Here is a 21689-nt window from a genome sequence, read left to right on the forward strand (position 1 = left end):
GACAGGAACAGCTCCAGTGCCCCCTTTGATGCCTCCTGACCGGACACTGGATGCCACTGAGTCTCTGACCCCACTCCCGCCAGGGCTGCCCTGGCCCTGCCACACTCCTGAGCCCTTCCCCATAGACACAACTTCTGGCCACTCATGGATGGGCCCTGTGACCCTTCTGGGGCCTGCCAGGCCCTGAAGGAGCTTGTTGCTCTGGTGACTCACTGAATGCTTCCTAAATTGTCCTTTTCCAGGACACCCTTGGCAATATCTCAGAGGCAAAGGCCTCTAAACGCCACACACCCACTTGTCTGTGTGGGCAGGGAGTGTTAGGAGGAAAGGCTGTGCATGTCCTGGGGCTGAGTGTAGGGGAGAAGGGCCCTGGGGTACACAGCTCACAGACCCTTGCACCCTGACCCAGGGACTACATTGGCACCAGCAGCCTTGGATACACCAAATTCCCCTTGTGGAGTCAGAAGTTCTGGGCAAAAGCTGGTCCCGTGAGAGTCGACAGCCCTGCCTTAGGGTACAGAGGGACTGTGTGCTTTGGGCCCCTCGGTGACTGAGCTTGGAGCCACTCTGAGCCCACTGCATAGGGTGGGGGCCCATGGGGAGCCCCCACTCTGCCTCTCGTGCCATCTGGGGTTCAAGGACACCTGCTTTCATCTTGGAAATATTAGTACAGGTGTTTGGACTTGGTTCCAATATTTGGTTTGTATAAACTTAACTAAGTGACTTCCAGTTAAGCCTGACAAGTGAAGTGCATGTTTATCTCCATCCTCCCCTGAAATGCCACTAAATGACCATAAAGGAGTGACAAAGAATAAGAGAGGGGACCATGACAGCTGCACAGCGACAGCAGACTTGGAAAAGAAGGGAAGGATGGGCAAGTGATACCTGACTTTGCAGCACAGAGGAAACTCTGTCCAAGGGCTCACAGGCGGGTGTGGCCAGGTTGTGCTGAGGAACTTTGGAAAGACATAGGATTCTGAGATATGGGCACGTCCTGGGACAGGGACCAAGGTAGGCTGAATGAAGGCAGGTGTGTAAGGAAATGCTGGGCTTGGGGCACCCCCCAGTAGAGGATGGTAGTCCTGCTGCCTGCTGGGGTCAAATCTGGGTGGTTCTGTGCCCAAGGGAGAGGCCTTCCTGAGGGTGAGGTTGTGGAAGCCTGGCTCCCAGCCCCATGTGCCCCTAACCCCAAGGTCCTCTCTGGGGTCCTCTCTGGGTCACAGAGTGGCCCAGCAGAGCAAAGCTGTGGATTCTGATGTTGGGGTCCCCCAAGAAGTGACAGGGCTCCTGCCTTCTCCATCCCCTTCAGCAAGCTCTGCTCACACACACACAGCCACTAACGACATTCTTAGTACCTCACACAACAGCCAGGGGTCCCTCAACCTCTGAGGAAACTCTCAGTGGAAGACAGAGAGTGTTTCAAACAAAAGGGAAAGCAGAAGTCTCTGGAAAGAGATGAGGCAAGGAGAAGAAGAAAACTCACGTGTTCTCCTTGGGGTGGGGGGAGGGGGGTGGCTGTGCATTTATGACAGAAGCACCTGTTGCTATAAAAAGAAGCATTTAGGAAAGAGATAGCTCTTGGACATTTAAAATGAGAGCAAAGAAAACATTTGGGGAACAGCTTGGGAAACCTTCTAGAGAGCAGGACAGAAAGATCAGAGGCCCAATCGAGGAACTCCAGCCTCTACTGGGAGTTTCAGAAAAAGAGAAAAGAACGTTTCCCAGGAACCAAAAACTTACGTTTTCAGATTAGAGTCTGGCACAGGGGATGAGAATTATGTGCACCTCGGAACATCGCAACTCTTGGGTGAAACTGAAGGTCTCCCGAGCTTCCAGAATGAAGAAATATGTCAACGTAAAGAACAAAGGACCCAAATGGCATTGGACTCAGTGATCATAATGCTACAAGCTAACAGACAGAGGGACAAGGCCTTCAAAGTCAGAAGAGAGAAGAGAAATAATTTTTAGCCCAGAAATATATCAAATTACCAGCTAAATGTGCAAGAGGAATAAGGATCTTTTTAGACATGTAGAATCCCAGGTTTCCCCTCCTTTCTGAAGAAGCTACTAGAGGGTGTGCTCTAGCTAAACAGTGGCATCAGCCAGGAAAGACACAGAACCAAGGAAACCAAATACAACCCAGGAGAATCCAAACCAGTTTCAAGGTAAGGATGCCATCGAGGAGTATGTGACACCCTGTGTAGGAGACCACAACAGAGCTTGGAAATAACCAAGAAAGTTAAGCATCTAAGAGAGGACCAGTTACTCCAGGAAGAGTAAACAAAGGCTACAGTGCAAGCAGCATGGATGAACAATATTTACAGTCAGAAAAATATAAACAAAGATGGTGGCAGATTTGGGCAGAGAGGGCAGTGGGTGGGGAATCAGGAAGCATGGCCACACCCTCAGTGGTGACTAAGTACAGCTTTGTAACTTGGCAAAGGAAGCCAGAACAAAAAACAAACAAACAAACAAAAAGAGGCAGCAGTGTAGGGGAAACACATGGAAGTAGCTAAGAGGACAAACGGCTAAAAGAGAGGAAGGTGTGTCTGGGGAGCACCCAGTGGCTGCTGCTGTGGTTGGAATATAATGAGGATGTGCCTGGCAGATGCCTTTGCCCCCAGCTCTGTGGCAAATTGGCCACAGGTTCTTCCTGCATTAATCTCCTAGCTTATGTATTCACAAAATGGGTATTTCTTTGCATGCTGACATGCAACTAAGCCTGTCCACCTAGTTCCACCCATTCTGGGGGTCTCTGCATTGGGGAGGACCGCTGGTACTGGAGGTTTGACACTGGAGCTTGGGGGCCCCAGAGCTCTGAGGCCAGTGGAGTGTACTGGGACAAGGAAAGCCTGGGCTCTCTGGGACAGATAGGTCCCCAGTGGGGACACCCCTGGTCAGCCCTGGGAGCGGGTGGGCAGGGTCAGAAGTGGCCTCCAGGGCCAGTTCTGGGGTGGGGTGAAAGAGAGAACCGAGGGCAGCTACAGGAAACTGAGGCCAGGTGAGTTGGTAGTAGGAGGGTGCCCCTCAACTGGGTGCTGCTTGGGGCCAGCTTGGAGGTTCACTTTGGACGCCTAGCCCTGTGGCCCCATAGCATTTCCAGACTTGGAGAGAAGCCCCTCCTCAGGTAACAGCTGGTGACAAAAGCCAGTGGCATCTACTGCCAGGTCTTGGGGCTTTCTGCCCGTTTCTCTGTGGGGGCCATACCTGGCATTTCCCAAATGTACCCGATGTGGATTCGCTGGTGGCTCTGCTGTGGTGGAGAGCATCTCTGGTCCCGTGTCCCCTCCTGCCCCTGCCCTGCCCCTTTCGCAGTGACCCTTGCACGCCATGCTGTGTGTGATGCCATGCCTCTGCCCATGTTGCTCAATTCCCACCCACCCACCCCGCCGAATGCTCCCTGCTTTTCGCCTTTGGTCATGGGGTGATTCATGCCGCAAACATCAAGTGGGGCTTGTCACTTGCCCACTGGGCTCAGGGGAGATGGAGCAGCAGAGACCAGGGCCCTTGAGTTAGGCAGCCAAACCATGAGAATGACCAGTAGAGGTTAGTGTCAAGGGACGGTTAGGAGGGGGCGCCCCAGAAACCAGCATGGAGAGCAGGGGCGGGCTGGGGAGGCAGCAAGGAAGCCATCAGGTCCTGCTGCTGTAGACACCACCCAGTGGGAAGTAGGGATCCTGGCATCCAGCGCCCTCGGGGCCTCCTTGGGCTCCGACCCTCCCCTAGTCAGATAGCCCTGCTTCTCCTTGGTGAATGTTGGTCTTTGGAGGTGTGACTGCTAACAGGGACTCCTCCATAGGGTCTCCATGTCCAACTCTGACCCACGGGGCCACATGGAGAATTCGTTATGGAAAGAAGCTGCAGCCAGCACCTCTCTCGGAAACATCTACATTCTCAGGCTGCGGACTGGGAAAGACAAAAGGGTAGTGGAAGCTGGTCATGTGGCCTGGAGCCTGCAGCCATGTGGGAGAGCACCCCCCTTTTCCTGGAGGGCATTAGTGGCCTGACCAAGGCTGGGCCTCTCCACACACCTACCTCTGCCTGAGCTTTTGGGGTACTATACTCCTCCTGTCGGTCTAAAAGCTGCTCTGTCCCCTCCCTGGAAGGCTCCAGGGCTTCATTTCCCAGGACCCCTGCAGGGGTGCCCTGGCCACTAATCTGCAGGCCTACCCCCTTTGTTGCTTTCTTTTCTTCCTTTTTAACCCCAGTTCTCCCTCCTTTTCACTAAGAAGCCATAGCTAAACCTCAGCTTGAATTCTCACTGGGGGCTGAGGTTTGCCCCCACCATCCCCGGGACTGTTATACCCTGAGTCAAGGCTGGATGTGGGGACCCAACATCCCTCTGGCATGGACCCTGCCTTGCAGGCCGGTGACAGGGTGATGAGGGGCATGGGTGCAGGTTGTTCCCTGGGTGTGGAGCTCCTGAGTGTGGAGAGGCACACAGGGAGCATGGGAAGCCGGACTGAAGCAGGTGCCCAAGTCGAGGCCCAAAGATGAGGCATCTTGGAGAGTTAACACCAGTCCTAGAGAAAAACTCCCTGACATTTACATTCTAGACAAATTAGTCTGAAAGAAAGCAGACACTGGAAAAAGACTGAGGAGGAGAGGAAACCAAATCTAGAGAGGAAGAAAGAGCAGAGCAAAAAGCCAGGCCTGTCGTAAGTGCACCTTTTGTTTCGTTTGTTGTCTAGGCATTTTCCACCCGCTGCTGTTCCCATTGTGTTCACATTCCCTGTCCCTCCCACCCCCACCACATGGGGGCTCCTGGAGTCCGGGGTTCGTCCAGTCATCCCATCTCCAGCTGTCATCAGCACCTGCTTTGACACAACCCCCACCATCACTATTACCCTCCCCTCCCAGGCCTCTCTGCCTCCACCACCCTGCCCTGCTCCCTGGAGCCACCTCCCGGGAGCCCTCTGTTCCCCAATTCTGGTTGTGGAGGCTCTGTTCTGCGGAGCGCAGATGTGGGGCTTCTCCCCTCTGCTCTTTTGCCTGTCTGATGACCTTCCCTCACCAGGTCTCACCGGAAACGCAGTCAGCCCAAGAAGCCCAAGTCAGAAGACCCCAAGTTGCCAGGGGAGGGGGCGGCTGGGGCAGCCCTTCCGGAGGAGACCAGTGGTAGTGTGAAGGAGGAGGCTGCACAGGAGGCCGACCCCGAGGACGAGGAGGAAGATCCCCAGCTGCCACCGCAGGGCCGGGAGGCGGAGGGCGCAGAAGGTCAGTTATAGCCGGGCAGGCCAGGCAGGCCTGTGTCCACGCTGGCCCCTTCCTGACCCCAGCTGGTGGAAAGAGCCAGCTTTCACTGTGGCCACAGAGTCTCTGCTCTTTAAGAATCCAATTCATGTGCTTTCCTGGCTGCGCGAGGCATTTCATAAAAAATGTACATTGTTAGGGGGTGCTGTGAAGAGTCCCTCTTCTCCCAGAAACTGAAGAGAGGTGGTCTCAGTGCATTTGGGCTGTCATCACAGGACACCACAGACTCGGTGGCTTTAAAACAACAGACATTTGTTTCTCTTGGTTCTGGATACTGGGAGTTGAGGTCAAGGTGCCAGTGTGGCCGGGTTCTGGTGAGTGCCCTCTTCCAGGTTGCAGGTGGCTGCCTTCTCGCTGTGACCACACATGGAGAAGCCAGCCAGCTCTGCAGCCTCTCTTGTCAGGGCACTGATCCAATTAATGAGGGCCCCACTCTCATGATCTGATTACCTCCCACAGGCCCCACCTCCTAAGACCATCACACTGGGTGTAGGTTTCAATATAATGCATTTTGGGGGGACACAGACATTCAGCCACAGCAGAGGTGTGATCTGCCCAGTTGTGAAAGAGGACAGCCTGCTGTTTGTGGCCAGATACTGTTGAGCCTACACTGGGGTTGTGGTAGGAGTGTCTCAGAAACATGCCCTTCACACAGCACGGGCTGTAGAATGTTAATATGTGAGCGTTTTAAAGGTTCCCACTCCCGTGCTTTACAGTGTTTCCCTTTCCTTTTTTATGGGTGGTTTCATTTTTCTAATTTACAGCTTCAACTACTCCCACATTTGCACATAGCAGCTGCTCCCAAGGGTAGAGGAGGGGCCCTCTCCTCTCTGGCCCTTTCCAGGCACCAGGCAATAATGGGAGCCAGACCCCAGTCACAGGCCATAGCTCACCAGAGGGTTCTGCTTGGTTCCTCAGTTCCCCGCTTCATGGCTGTGCCTTGGAGTGTTTGAGCCCAGCATGACCCTGCCTGTTTCAGAGTTGTGTGCTCACCAAGATGCAGCATCCAAGGTGACTATCCATGGGTCACAGTCGGAGATAGGCACATGTACCCGGATGGACCCACAGGCTGATTCTGGGGTTCCCAGTTAGGGATTGACTATGACCCCTGGCTGGCAGGCTGAGTGTCCCTGAGGACCCTCAGGCACTCATAAGGGGAAGAACAGAGTGTTTCTGGGTGAATAGTGTTCTGGTGCATTCCCAGATGGCCCAACACATGCTTGCCTAGTGGGGCGTTTGCCTAGTGAGGCCTCATGCACCCAGGAGGTCCAGAAGACAAGATGAAGGGAGAAGGCGCCTGGTTGGAGAGGAAGCATGTGCCAGCAATACCTGGGCATAGGCGTGATCCCCTACATAGAAAGGGATGTGGAAACGGAGCCATCCAGTCGCTCAGACCCAGCAGAGGAGCTGTGTGAGCCCCATAAGCCAGGTCTCATTCCCATGGGTCAGCATGGAGAGACAGCATCACTGTCGGATGCTACTTACAATAAAAGTAACCAGAGAGTAAGCACCTTGGAACAAAGCTAACAAAAAATTAAAGACCTTTATGGAGAAAATTAGAGACATTTTTGAGAAGCAAGGAAGAATTGCTAAATAAATGGAGCCATGTGTTGGGAGAACTCCCCCATGTGAAGGTACAGTTTCCCCCACACTATCTGGGTGTTCTCTAGCTCCTTTCAGGATCCCAGCAGGGTGTGTGGGGGGTGTTGATCTAAAAGTAGATGGAAGGAGAGAGGTAGAAGAAAGGTCAGGGCAGATCTGGAGACTGGCCGTAAGCTCACAGAACAGGAGTGAGAGCACCCTCCACTGCAGGTGGGAGAGGTGAAGGTCACCGTTCTGTGCCCAGGGGATTCTCAGATGTAGCCTCAAATGTCACAGAGGGCACGTATGCACAATGTCCCATTTACAGTTTATGGGACTCGCCAAGCTAGGCAGTGAATTACTGAGGGAGCATTTGAGTCTGCTTGGGCTGCCTAACAAAGCACCCAGTTGGGGGCTACGGGGGCTTCCAAACAGTTTCTCGTCTCACTGGTCTGGAGGTCAGAAGTCCACAATCAAGGTGTTGGCAGAGGTCGTTCCTTCTGAGACCTCTCTGCTTGGCTTGTAGATGCCATCTTCTCATTCACATGGCATTCTCCCTGTGCCAGCATCTCTGCCCTAATGTCCCCCTTTCATAAGGACACCAGTCATATTGGATTAGGGCCACCCTGATGACCTCATCTGAACTCATGACATCTACAGTGACTCTTTCCAAAGGACTACAGGCCCTGCACTGGCCTGTGTGCCCCAGGACGTAAGAAATACGAATGAATGCCCACGTTCTGTGAGGCAGTTGGGTGGTCGAGCTTGGGTTGTGATGGTTAATAATGAGCTCTCCGAGGCGGGCCCCTGGGCTGAGGGCCTCATGTGTGTGTTGCAGGGCTGCTTCCCCAATTGCTGCCTAAACAAGAGGTTCTATGTCCCTTGAGAGTAAAATGTGTGCTATAGACAAAACCACAAGCTATGCAGAGGGGGATGTGTGAGACATGTGCTCTCCTCGCTGGTTGTCTGGCATCCGTACTCACTCCCATTCCGCTTCAACAGTCTCATCCCAGGACCCCTGGGCTTCAGGGTCTGCATTTCAGTGATGGCCACAGTGTCATGTATGGTGTCATGTGGTGGGGCCTTGGTACAGTCCTCTAGGGCTGTGGCTTCCATGAGCTTCCAGAGGCATGTGGACCCAGGAAGGATGGGGCTGTATGTGGGGGGTGTATGTTCTCAGGGCTAGCAGTACTCCCCAACTTCAGATACTCGGTCCCTGTCCTATGATAGCCCCATTCCCAAGAAGGAGGAGTTGGGTTGTGGGGGGGGTCTTTCTCCAGAAAGGAAGTGGTCCCTTTAGGGTGCAAGATGTGGCAGCCACTGCTAGAGAGCTCTTGCCAAGGTCAGGAGCATCTTGGGAGCCATCTCTTGAACCCTTAGTAGGAAGACAACTCTTAACACTTCAAATAAGTGTTTGCAGTCAGGGGTGACAGCGAACACGTGTCGGGGAATGAACGAGTGGAAGATTTTAAAGTGGTTTCCAGACTTCCTTTAATACCAGCTTAATGTCTCTAAAAGCTATAAGTGCTAAGGATCATGTCAGGTGTGAGCAATAGTTTTCTGTTTGCAAAGGGAGATCATTTGCTGTTGCTCACACATGGGACACTCTCTGACAAGATCTGGGTGCTGGGGACTGGCAGGAGTAAGCCCCCTGGGGGTGGGAGGGGCTCTGGGATGGCTGATGGGGCTCTAGGCCTGGGAGGCTGCTTCCCCGCTGGCTTCCAGTGTCCACTCTTTGCACCTACTGCTGGATGGTCTTGGGAGAGCTGCTGCCCTGGGATGGACCAGCATCTTCCCTCTGCCCCCCACCCCATGCCCACCCCTGACCCGGGCGGAAGGCAGGAAAGCAGCCATGTCAATCCTGGTTTGCTGGAGCAGCAGGGGCTCCTTTCTCCTGCCTGGCTCCAGCCATGTTATAATGCTCTCCCCACACCTGTGGCTAGGCACAGCCATTGTCCTTTCTCACAGCTTGGGAGATGGCAGCAGGGGCACTGCCAGGACCCAGCAGGGCTGGTCCTACCACAGTGCCATACACTCCCAGGCAGAGCATGCAGGGAGAGGGACCCCACCCCGAGACCTCCCAGGGCCTTGAAGAGACAGGAGCACCCAGGAGTGTGACAGTAGGTGCTGTGGGCAGCTCTTGGTCATGGAGTACCTGGTTTCAGGAGTGGCCTGACAGCTTGAGATTGGCCCTAGGACAGGACAGCAAAGGCTGCTGTACCCAGCAAGGATCAGATGAACTGGGCCTTTATGAGGGGACTGCGAGTTTCACATCCTGCCATGTACACCCCCCCCCCCCAGTACAGTCCACCTAGGCCTCACGCACCATTAGTGTGTGCCCTGCCTCGGACTTGGGAAGGATACAGAGTTGGCAGGAGTGATGTGGGCCATGGGGACCAGGAACAGCTGGCCCAGGCTGGGCAAGGGTGGAGGGATACGAGGTGTAGTGTCCCTAAACCAGGTAGCAGTCGGTTAAGCTTGGGATCCCAGATCTATCAGGTATTCTCAGTGCACCCTCCCTCCCCCAGTGAACTTGGTGCCCTAGAGAAGGTGTGGGAACCCCATAGAATCAGACAAGCCAATAAAATCCAACAGTGGGGGTGTTCTTGGCCGTGACATCCTCCCCACTACTAAAAATAGTATTAGAAGGGCCTCAGCTTGTCTGCTGGGGAGGGACTGGCTGAGATCCTAAGCCCCCCCCCCCCCCTTTTCCCTTGACCCTAAGCCCTTTCGATGTGACATCCCTGCTCCATTTTGAGGCTGTCTCAGGCCCCAGCAGGTAGGGGGCTTGCTGAAGTCTGATAGTGTGGTCCCTGATGGGGGTGGGGGGAGCTGCCCCGATCTGGGGTGGGGGAAGTCCTGTGGTGAGGACAGAGCCCTGAACCCTCAGGTGTCCTTCCTGGCCTTGGGCTTGTCCCCTAAAGGGCCCTGGCTTCCCAGAGCCTGGGAGACAGAAAAAGATCGGAACTTGTTCCTTTTTGACAGCAGAGTCTCCAGCACGGAATGTAAATTGGACCCACCATCCTCAGGATGACAGGCTAGTGTGATTTCCATTCAATAGTTTGCACTATGAGGGAGGAAGAAATACTGAATTTGCTTAGAGAACAAAGCATTTATCTGAAAGTGCCTTTTACACAAATAGGACAGGGGCTCTAGGCCCAGCCTCTGTGCTGGTTCTGTAAATTAGCCCTGCCACTGCCCTGGCCACTGATCTTCTGGGGCCTGTGGTTACCTCCCGGTCACCTCCTGGGGTCATGCTGCTGTTATCATTACTGAGTAATGCTCCATGCCTCTGGATGGGGAAGGGACCCTTTGTTTGGGGGAGCCATCCAACTTCCACTTCTGGAGGGGAGGGAGCATCTATTATTTGCTTTCCTTGGCCAGATAACTTGACCAGACTTGTGAGAGGCTTGTGAGAGGGGGGACTGGGGAATGGTTAAGGCTCCCCTAGGTGGGGCAAAGGTAAGGAAAGAATCCTTGCTGCCTCCAGAAGGCTCAGGACCAGAGGGCAGGGGCGAGGGTAGGGGTGAGCATTCCCTCACCTTCTGGCTGATGGAGCCTGTCTTGAAAAACACAGGTTATGCTTGCCAAGGACACCATGGGCTATCCCAGCAGCCAGTGCAGGGCTGCAGCTGCAGATGGGGGAGGGCAGGAGCAGGGAGCAGAGGAGAGGAGAGGGAGGAGGACTGGGCCACCTCTTCATGGGTTCTGAGGCCTGGCTCAAAGCCTCTGCAGCCCCCTCATTGGGGTGAGTGGGGCGATTTGGCTCCTCCCGGTGCTCTGGGCTGGGTGTCTGACTGCAGGGAGGTTCCTTGCTTGATCCCTTCTTGGAGTCAGTGCCGATCAGGGGTTAAGTGACAAGCCCTCACCCAAGGTCATCAGCACTTGTTCCGTCATCTTTGGCTCAGGAACAGGGGTGACATATGGATGGGTTTTTATAGCAAGAGGTAAAAATGTGGTTGCCGTGCTGCAAACCAGAACTCATTACGCTTCCCGTTGTTACCAGTTTCGCATGGAGAGGGACAGATCCTTGCCCTCCATTTGTCCTTATTTTCCTAGCCTGAGACTGTCAAGCACAGCACAACCACAGAATAGATGGTCCCCTGGTTTCCAGCCAGTGTTCCTCCTTATGCGACATCCAGAACACCTGGGAACCTGGGACATCGGATGAGCTATGTGCCCATTCTCCTGGTGGGGCAGGCAAGGCCCGAGGGCTCCAGGGCTCACTGTCTTACCAGCTCTGGGCCCTGGTAGGCCGCCACCAGTCCTGTTGTCCTTGAAAGCAGGGTCCCTTACGCTGTGGGGCCTCACCCTGAGCATAGCAGGCTTCACGAAGGTTATCTCCTGCAGCGTCCCCTGGGGCTGCCATGACAGTGACCACACATTTATTTGCTGACAGTTCTGGAGGACAGAAACCTCACATAGGCCTCATGTGGCCTTATGGGGCTAAACCCAGGGTGGGCAGGGCTGAATCCTTTTTAAGGCTTTAGGGGAGAATCATTTCTGGCCTTTTCCAGCTTCTAGGGACACCACATCCTGAGCTCCTTCCTCCATCATCAGCATCTCTCTGACCCTTCTGTAGTCATGGCTCCCTCTGGCCACAGCTGGAAAAGTTCCTCTGCTTTTCAGGATGCCCCAGACCATCTTCAAAGTCATTGCCGTGTCAGGTTCCACATTCACAGGTTCCAGAGCTAGGACGTGGGTGTCTCCTAGGGCCATGATTCTGCCAACCACACACCCACCCAGGCTTCTACAGAAGACATGCCTCGCCTGCCTCCCACCCCGCCCTGTCACCCCTCAGCACCAACCCTTGGGGGCGGAAGGGTGTTTTGGGGGCGGAAGGGTGTTTTGGGCCCTCCAGGCCCATCTGGCTCTAGCCTAAGTGACTGCTCGCTCATTTATGGTTTGTTGTTTGAGTCTTTGTTTTAAAAAAAATTCTACAAGTTATGTGTTTTCACTATAGAAATACACAAAACTCAGATATCTGAAAGGAAAACAAATCCTGCCTCTTCTCCCCCAACCCCTGGGAACATCTCTTTCCTCCACTTCAAGCTAATTCCAGAAGGTGCTTTGAGCAGCTACAGAAGAACCCAGAGGGTGAGGGTGGGGGTGGGGGCTCCCCCAAGGCTCGTGTGTGTGACTGGTTTCCTGCCACCTGGCAGTGTGACCCAGCAGTGATTTGAACTTGGTTGAAGCCTGTGTTGTTTTGGGGAAGGCCAGAGGAGTTTCCCCCACTTCTAGCCAGCTCCTGCCTGGGTCAGGGGGCTCCCAGGAGGTTGCAAGGCCACTGGCCTCAGCTATGGCCCACCTTTCCTCTCTCCTCACAGAGGACAGGAGGGGCAAGCTGCGGTCAGCCAAGGCCAAGAGCGACCGGAAGAAGAAGAGTCCCCTGCACCCTCACCACCCACTCCTGCCCCAGCTGCCGCCACCCCTGCCTGCCCAGTTCCCCACCGAGGAGGTGCCGCCACCCCCGCTAGAGCCCCCGTTGCTGACCCCTGGCCCTGAAGTCACTGGGGAGAGCCCCTTGCCACCGCCCCTCAACGTCGTGCCCCCTGAGACACCTACCGAGGAGCTGGAGCTGAAGCAGCGCCCCATCATCCCCATGTTGTATGTGGTGCCATGGGCCAGCCAAGCCACATGTGACAAGGGCCGAGTGTCCTGCCAGCAGGCCTCTGAGCACTTTCCCCAGAAGGGCCCCACCTGGAAGGAGCAGATAGCCCCCATGGAGCTGACGGAACCTGAGGAGGAGAGTGGAGCCAGTGAAGCGCAGGTAGTATGCCCTCCAGGGCTCCTGGGCTGGGGATCCTGCTTGTCCCTGTGCATCAGCCACAGCGTCCCTGCTCATGAAATGGCCCCCATGGCTCCTCACAGAGGCCTATAGCATATTCATGGTTTAGAAACCACAGTGGCTCTTGCTTCCTCTTCCTGGGGTCTCTTACCCCCTCCTGGGGAAACTGAGGCACCGCTGAGCTGAACTCTGACTCTCGTCTCTGAGCTGTGACTGAAAGACACTTCCTGTCCTGTGTTTCAGGCGCCATCAACGTTTTCCAAGTTGAAGATGGAGATCAAGAAGAGCCGCCGCCACCCTCTGGGCAAGCCGCCCACCCGGTCCCCTCTGTCAGTGGTCAAGCAGGAGGCATCCAGTGATGAGGGTGAGCAAGAATGCTGTCCCCCTGCCTGCTTGGGCCCCAGGCTGTGTATAATTCCTCCTCTCTCACCCAGCACCTCCCCCAGAGCCTCCCTCTGTCATCTTCCCCACTGGTCACCCCCACCACCGCTGGCCTAAGTCAGGCCCTCAGCCTCTGCCACCAGACTGCCCAGCCCTTGGACCCATCCCCCTACAATTCCCCAGTTCAGCCTGCAGGACTCCCCGCAGGTCGGCCCCTCAGCTCTGTACCCCTCAACCCCATTTGCTCTGTTTCCCACTGTGGGGTACTTACTCATGCTGGGCCCAGGGCCTGAATGTCTAATGTGGCCTGTAAAAGACAGGCTGCAGCCTGCCTGGGCTCCAACCCTAGCCTGTCCCCCAGATCCCAGGACCATGAGTGCTATTTACCTTCCAGTGACTCGGTTTCTCCATCTGAAAAATAAGGGCAGCGGTACTGCCAGAAGGTGCATGGAGTTGAGGTGAAGTCATTACTGTGTGGCTGTTGTTGCCTTTGACCCTGGAGCACACCAGCTCTCTGCCATAACCTCTACCCCTTCCTCTAAGCAGACATGGTTTAAGCCCCGCCCCAGCTCCTGTGGCCCCTGTGCATTTGTGTCCCAGCCTGGCCCCCAAAGTGTGTGAGGATCCTATCTCATCCTCTGGATGAGGGCCCCAGAATCTGCTTGGATGGTGGGCGCAGAGTGGGGCTTCCACACATTCACAGAGCAGCAAATTGGTGAATGAGTGAAGGAAATGCCCAGCCCCATGTGCCACTGATGTGCCATGTGAGCTAGGGGCAAAATGTGGCCACATATCCCAGGTTGAGGTTTGAGAAATGGACTAAGCTAGAGGGTAACAGAGCTGCATAGGGCCTGAGAACTTGCTCATTTCCAAGTTCATTTCCAGCGGAATGTCCTGGCTCCCCAGTCCCCTTGCCCATCAACAGAAAGCACTGCACTGCCTTGTAGTGGAGGGAGGCAGCCCTTGTTTGCTTTGTGACTAGAGGAAACCTTTGCAACCACCCTCCCCACCCCCCCCAGGCAGGCAGCTGTTATTAGAGACACCCAGGCCTATGGCTGGGTGAGGTGACACAGGACTGGGGAGCCACTAGTCATAGCAGAGGTGACTCTTCCTGCCTCTCAGCCCAGCTGCAGGCCTTGGGGAGGTTGGAACAATGGGCTGTGGGAACTGGAGCTGGAGCTGCGGAGGCTTGGAGATGAGAAGCTTTTATTTAACACTCGGCTGAGTGTTGGAGCTGCTATCTCGTGGGCAGAAACCCTGGGAAGCCAATTTTTCATCTTTCGCTTGAGCCTTCGGCTTAAGATGCATGTGGAATTTGAAAATTGTCTGGATTGCTTCTTTTATTCTGAATCTAATTTGAGGGCTAGGGCAGGGAGGGTTCTAGAAGCTCTGTGGATCACAGGGCTGAGCTCCCAGGAGTGGAAGAGATCTCGAGGGAGATGAAATGCTCCGTGAGTCCCTTCAGGTGGCCTTAGCCTTACAGTCTGGAGGGCTGTGTGTTTATCAGCCGCACTGACCCAGCTGCTGTGAAGATTGGGGCCTCAGGATTAAGCGCTGAATCTCAGGTGCTCAGGAAACCTACAGTGGGACATTGGGGGATGGGGCAGGTAATGGAGCCCACCAGGTGATGACAGGCGGGGGCAGAAGAGACCCGGCCATTAGTGGTCTCCATCTTACCTTAATAGGACTTTCTGGTGACAGCACCCCCTTCCTGACTCCCAGCCACACTTCTCTCTTGGCTTCTTTGAGCTCAGGAGTCTGCACCTGACCTGCTGAGGCCTGACCAAGCCCATCTCCCACCCCCATACAGGACCAGCCCCCCCCCCCAGCCTGGGTGGCCTGGTGGCTTCTGCAGAGAGGCTCAGGGGCTGTATAAGTGGGTAGGCGTGACCACGATTGCTCTCAGCAGTAAAATGCCCACCTTTAGAGGATCCTCAGGCGAGGTTTAACCTTTTCTCCCCTTCCCTGTAGAAGCCTTCCCTTTCTCTGGGGAGGAGGACATGAGTGACCCCGAGGCCTTGAGGTCTCTGCTGTCGCTGCAGTGGAAGAACAAGGCGGCCAGCTTCCAGGCTGAGAGGAAGTTCAACGCGGTGGCTGCTCTGACCGAGCCCTACTGCGCCATCTGCACCCTCTTCTACCCGTACAGCCAGGTGAGCACATGGCCTCACAGGGCCACACGGGGCCTGGGCAGTGTCTGTCTGCTCCCCTAGGTGCTAGTGTTTGTTCTGCTTGAAAGGAACCCTTGGGTGGGGGGGGGGGGTAATGCTGAAGGAGAATCCATTTGCTGTAGGAGCCACAGTGGGATCAGCTAGAGCCTGGAGGACTGGAATGGGGCAGGCGGGGCTGGGACATTCTCAGTATGACAGGCAGAAGCCCTTGGCAGTTCAGGGTGTGCTGGAGCCTCCCTTGTGAGGGCTATAGGGAGAGGGCCCAGTTTCTGAGTTTTATCTGAAGGTGACTTGTCAATGGGCATAAAAATGAGGTATCAGACAAAGAGTTTGGGGGACAGCATGGAGGCGTCACAACCACTGTACTCAGAAAGTTCCTCAACATGGCCTGGGTTGGCGCTGGCTGGGGGCTGGGTGGAAGTGGGTGGTGACTAACCGAGTCCCAGAGGTGGGCTTAGGCCAGGGCAGAGACCCCATTACCCGACTGGGACACCAATGCTGTGAAGACCTGATCAATCTCCCCTGAGCTAGTGTCCTGCACACTTTCTAGACCAGGTCCCCCTCTGTCCCATGTTTCCCAAGTTGGGAATCTGGCCTCTCCCTGCACTCTGTCCTGGGTCATCAGCCTGCCCAGTTTCCCTCTTCACCTCTTATTTCATCCCCTTGTCCTCTTCCCTTGCCCTGACCAGTGCCTCACCATGGCCAGGACAGGCTTTTGGGAGGCTGCTCCGTCCGTACATTCCCTGGCTGGAGACTCTGCCAGGCTCACCACAGTCTTCAGCCTGGCCACATGCCCCTATGGCCTTCCTCAGCTGTGACATCTGCACCCTCCCCCCACCCCACAGCAGCAGTGTGCTCTTTGATGTCACTTAGGGTCTCCCACCCACCCACCCACCCAATTCCTTACCTTGTCAGACAGATTTTTGTTCATTTTTTGAGTTCACTCATCTGCTGCCTCTTCCAGGAAGCCTTCCCAGACCTACTATCCCCAGGCTGGCTCTGAGATACCCCACCCTGGGCTCCCCTGCTCTCCTCTCCTCCTCTCTCTGTGTATAGTGACCCCTGGATTGTGAACCCCTAGAGGACAGAGCCAGGTCTCGCTTGCTTTTTCGGTTGCCATGCTCCTAGCTTAGTGCCCTGTGCTTTCTGCACATTAGCTGAGCTGTCCCAAGGCCTGTGCCCTGTGCTGAGGGCGTTGTGCCCATTTCCAGACCTGCCTGGACCCACTGTTTATAAGCAGAGTCAACATCTGGGGGAGGAAACAAGTAATATTTAGATGTCCTCTCCAGGCACATCCCTCCTCAGTGCTGCTGGAGAGGCTGCGCAGAGTCAGAGTGCTGGGACCTACAACTTCAGATGTGAATTTTCTAAATTCCAGCTGTTAAGCAGAGAATCGTGGCTAACTTTAGTACTGTTGGGCTTTGTGGGCCAACCGCTTACAAAACCCAGAGCCCTTAGACTCAGGAGCAGGTCTTACTGGCCCTCCCCTTGCTGTAAGCAGGGCTGTGGCTGGACATTCTGCCTGTTTGGAAACAAGTCATTCTTGACTAGTGGGGGCAGCTTGGGGGAGTGGGGAGACTGATGGGAGGCTCTTATTTCAAAGCTGGTCCCCTAATCTGAGGTGCCACCATCCTCTCGACACCTGGCCTATGAGGCTGGAGTTCCGCAGTGGAGCTCTTTCTTCCTGGATCAGGAGCAGGGGCCCATCCTCCTGCCATGCCTTGGAGGGCATCAGGGAGGCTCTTTTGGGAGCCCCACTGTCCTGTGACAGGCCTGGGGGTGCTGGATCCTAGTGCCTTGGGCAGGGTGATTTCGCCACATTTTCTTCACGTGATGAGATCTGGAGAACTCATTGAGGACTGGGTACAACCATCATGGGGTACATATTGGAGGTGGGGGGATATCCACATAGGTACACAGATAACATGGCATCAGGTGATGATTAGGACTGCAAAGACAGATAGCAGGGTGACGGGCTGGGGCTACTGGTCATGTGGTCACGGCAGGGTCTAGAACAGAGATCTGAGTGCTCCAGGCAGAGGGGAACAGTATGTGCAAAGGCCCTGGAGCAGGATGATGTCTGGCATCTGGGGTGTTGGAGGAAGAGCAAGGCCATGTGGCTAGAGGAAGTGGGTAAGGGACAGTGGAGGCAAGAGGATGAGGGCAACAGGGTGGTGTCGGTACTATGTCCAGATGTGACCCTAGTGGAGGGTTTTCAGTGGGGGCAGGCCAGGATCTGACTATGTTTGGGGGAGCAGGGTTGAGGTCTGGGAAGGTGGGGTTGGTGCACTGGGGAAGCCCTTCGGGGTCAGCTGTAGGTGTCCTGGCAGCAGGCCCCAATGTAGTGGCTGGGAAGGTGGGAGGCAGGCTAGGGCTGTTTGGATATAGAAGCCGTGTGAGGGGCAGGCCAAGGGAGGTGGCAAGGATGGCCCCAAAGCCTGGTTTAATGATGACAGGTGGCCCCATACCAGGCTCTTCACTGAAGGCACCTCCCTTCTGCAGTCCCTACAGATGGAGAAGGAGGCCCCACAGGCCTCCCTTGGGGAGAGTCCTTCCATATCGCCTTCTAAATGTGGCCAGAAGACACGGCCGCTGATCCCTGAGATGTGCTTCACCTCCAGCGCTGAGAACACAGAGCCACTCCCTGCCAACTCCTACATCGGTGATGACGGGACCAGCCTACTGATCGCCTGTGCCAAGTGTTGCCTGCAGGTCCATGCCAGTGAGTGGGGTCCCAGACGCCAGGCAGGCTGGGCTGAAGGAAAACTATGGGGGCTACAGCATGCAGCCCCTGCTCACCCTCCTAGGGTGGCCGCCCTTGAGTCTGTGGAGCAGGGTGTCCCTTCCCGTGGGCTGCTGTTTCTGGGCTGTCGCAGGTCCTGGTGTCGTGGAGTGGGGTCCTGGTTCTTGGCCAGGGGGTAGGTTCCTACCCTTCCCCCTGGCCAAGGTGGGCCTGCCTGGTCAGCCTCCTTCCGGACAGTTCTGCTGAGCCCTGTCCTATCCTCTGGGACCTGGGAGGCAGCAGGAAGAGATTAGGTAACAAGGTGATTTTAAACTCTGCTTTGGGGCCAGAGTTGATGGTAAAGTTGTGACTCTAGAGAGGTCCAGGGTCTGATATGTCTGCCATCAGCAACCACCCTCTCCCAGACCCTGAAGCTCAGAACACAGCCCAAGGAGACAGGAGAATGGACATCTGCCCCCTTCTTGGGCATCAGGTCAGGAAATGGGAGATTGAGTTCTCAGGAAGAAAGAAAGCCTTCTGGGACCATTTAATTTTGTGTGCCCCCACCCTATGGAGGAAGGCAGCTATTGGTCTCTGTCCCTCATCTGTCCCTGCAGGGGCTCATTTTGTGTACGGTCTGGGAGCCTGTTGGCTCAGCCTTGCTAGGCCTGGTGTGAGATACAGCTCCAGGGGAGGCTCCCGGAGGACCACTCTAGAGGTTGGGTTCACAGTGGGAGAGGTACCTCAGTCACTGACCTCAGGAGACAGAAGGTTTAGCATAGGTGTGTTCCTTGGTACCTGGCCCTGGAGAGAGGTGGAGCCCCTACTTCCTCGAGGAGCCAGGCCCCCCAGGCCCAGACCTTAGCTGAATGCCTCAGGGGATAGAGCAGAGGGCCCAGTGTAGGCTCTTGAGCACCTTGCTGTCCTTTGGGATCCCTGTGGGGACACAGAATCGCCTTTCTGTTACCTTGCTCTCTCCCTGTGTTCCCACTGGGGACCCCTCGGCACCTGGCTGTTGCCCACTGCAGCCAGCCGAGCACCTCTTTGGTGGGTGACAAGCTCTGGAGGCTGAGGGACTTGCAGTGCTGCTGGGCAATGACCCGAGGGTGAGGCAGAGCCCCTTGTTCTAGGGCATCACCCTCCATTTGCCCTCCTCCTCTATGCTCTCTCCCTATTTCTGAACCATGACCACGTTCCAAAGCAGATCACCTTGGTGACTCAGAACCTCTAACTTGTGGTTTCAGAAGTAGCTATTCTGCCTGAACACTGGGCTAACCCTTCCCAGCTCTGCTGACCTGAACTCCAGTGTCCATGAGGCTGGAGTTATTACAACTTCTTGGTCACTTTCCTAGGGTCTCAGCTCAGCAGAGCTTGGGACGGGCACAGTGAAGGGGCCCTGCTCACCTTCCCAGCATCTGTTTCCAACCTTTCTCCTGCTTTGTGTGCCGTCGCCTGGACTGAGGTAGAGAGGGCGGTGAGAGCAGTAACCCTCAGAGCCAAGGCTGGATTCCAGAAGGCCCTGTCAGCTTTGTGTGCAGCTGCAGTAACAGATGCGTCCCGACTCAGCCATCTTCTGCTGTCTTCCAGGTTGCTACGGCATCCGCCCGGAGCTGGTCAACGAAGGCTGGACGTGTTCCCGGTGCACGGCCCACGCCTGGACTGCGGTAACTCACCCCTGCAGCTGGGGTGGTACTCTGAGAGCCATCCAGCCCCGTGGGGGAGCCAGGCCCGGGCCCTGGGCTTGTCCGATCCCGCAGAGTGACCCTGGGCTGGCGGCCTCACCTCCAAGGGTCTTGGTTTCTTCACCTTGGCAGTGAGGGGGTGGAGCCTGGCGCACTTCTGGCCCCTCCCTTTGGTGGCTGCTAGTTTGAAATGTAAGGACCAAGGGCAGGGGATGGACCAGGCCCCAGAGCAGCGTGGGGGCAGCCCTCCCCTGCGCCACCCTCACTATGGACTTATCTGTTCCCTGCAGGAGTGCTGCCTGTGCAACCTCCGGGGAGGAGCTTTGCAGATGACAACAGACAGGAGGTGGGTAGAAGGGGTGCTGCTCCTCCTGGGTGTGTCCTGAGAGGTGTTGGCACCTCCTCAGGGCCTGGAGTTGGGGTGGGGGGACCAGGAGGAGCAAACAATCATTCAGACTATCCCTTAAGGTCCTGTAAACCCTGACTGGCCAGCAGCAGCACTGTGGATGGGGCAGTGCCCAGGAGGGAAGGGGCAGGGACACCCATGACCTCTGACCCTACCCTTTCCCACCTCCCAGGTGGGTCCATGTGATCTGTGCCATCGCAGTCCCTGAAGTTCGGTTCCTGAACGTGATAGAGCGCCACCCTGTGGACATCAGCGCCATCCCTGAGCAGCGGTGGAAGCTGGTACGACCCCTGGATCTTGTCCTGTGGCGGGAGGGAAGTCCCAGGAAACCAGATGCCATGAATTTCAGTGTGGGCAAACCTATTACTTCCTGAATTGTCCCGAAGGCACAAGGTACAAAAGTCAGAAGGCACAGAGGTGCGCAGAGAAAAGCAAGTCTCCCTCTCAGGCTGGCTCCTGGCTCCCAGGTCTCTGTGCAGAGATGTCCTTTACACACTCCAGAGGCTCTTGCCGTTTCCACCTTTTTCATAAGCAGAAGCCTCACACACTCTGCCCTATACTTTTCTTGCTACCTAACTGGCCCCTCTTTTTTTTTTTTAATTGTGGTAAAAACACTTAGCATGAGATCTTCCTTCTGAACAAAACTTTAAGTACACAGTACACTATTGTTAACTGTAGGCACGATGCTGTGTGGCAGAGCTCTGGAATATATGCAGCGTGTGTAACTGAAACCTTATACCCGCCAACTAGCAATTTGCCCTCCCCAGCCCCTCCCCCTCTGGCTTGTGCTTCCCTGAGTCTGACTGTTGTATGCACCTCCTTTCAGTGGAATCCTGCAGCATTGTTCTTCTGGGTCTGGTTTCTCTCACTGAGCATAATGCCCTCAAGGTCCATCCATGTGTGCATGGCACCTGGGAGCTGGGACTTTGGCTGGGGCATGTTGTCACAAATGGTAGGCTTTCCTTCTTTATCACTGCTGAGTAATATTCCACTGTGTGGATGGACCACATTTCTTTGTCTATCATTGGACACTTAGGCTGTTTCCATGTCTTGGCTATTGTGAATAATGCTGCAGTGAACACGGGGGTGTATACAGTTGTGAGTATGCAAAACACAGAGTTTATTCCTGTATTATTATTTATTAATGTATTATTTGCCATACATATAACTATAAACTTTCTTTTGCCCCACCCTGTATATCTTTTCAGTATCCTGTTTTTACTTCTTTTGCATATATACCTGGAATTAGAATTGCTGGGTTGTACATCAGCTCTGTTTTTAATTTTTTTGGGATTCTCCATACTGGTTTCCATAGTGGCTGCACCAATTTACATTTCCACCAGCAGTGCATGAGGGTTCCCTTTTTTCCACATCTCTGTCCACACTTATCTCTTGTCTTCTTGATAGCCTGAGATGATGCTTATGGTGGTTTTGATTCGTGTTTCCCTGATGATCAGTGGTGCTAGGCACCTTTTCATGCACCTTTTGGCCACCTGTACGTCTTCTTTAGAGAAATGTCTATTTAGGTGCTTCACTCATTTTAAAATCAGGTTGTGTTTGCTCTTGAGTTGTTGGAGTTCATAACTGGCCCTTCTTGGTGTATGTCGAGCTTCCCCCTCTAAGGAGCATGTGGCTGTCCTCTGTCGGATGGTCTTGCTGATAATGGTCACCCAGTGAACCTCTGCGGCAGCGGGTGGTGTGGGCAGAG

The 21689-nt window shown here is 55.0% G+C and overlaps 1 protein-coding gene across 1 annotated transcript in view; it reads left to right on the top strand.

The window, feature by feature from the left end:
• KDM4B (lysine demethylase 4B) overlaps nucleotides 1-21689 on the top strand; it is a 129554-nt gene that overhangs the window by 100184 nt on the left and 7681 nt on the right. Inside the window, exons 11-19 of the mRNA XM_081136619.1 lie at nucleotides 4557-4658; nucleotides 5018-5217; nucleotides 12162-12604; nucleotides 12866-12986; nucleotides 14975-15153; nucleotides 17674-17893; nucleotides 19481-19557; nucleotides 19866-19921; nucleotides 20154-20262. Of these exons, the coding sequence (XP_080992745.1) occupies nucleotides 4557-4658; nucleotides 5018-5217; nucleotides 12162-12604; nucleotides 12866-12986; nucleotides 14975-15153; nucleotides 17674-17893; nucleotides 19481-19557; nucleotides 19866-19921; nucleotides 20154-20262 (1507 nt within the window). The remainder of the gene's footprint in view (nucleotides 1-4556; nucleotides 4659-5017; nucleotides 5218-12161; nucleotides 12605-12865; nucleotides 12987-14974; nucleotides 15154-17673; nucleotides 17894-19480; nucleotides 19558-19865; nucleotides 19922-20153; nucleotides 20263-21689) is intronic.

This window comes from Miniopterus schreibersii (assembly GCF_964146895.1).
Source record: "Miniopterus schreibersii genome assembly, chromosome: 4".
Lineage (NCBI taxonomy): Eukaryota > Metazoa > Chordata > Mammalia > Chiroptera > Miniopteridae > Miniopterus > Miniopterus schreibersii.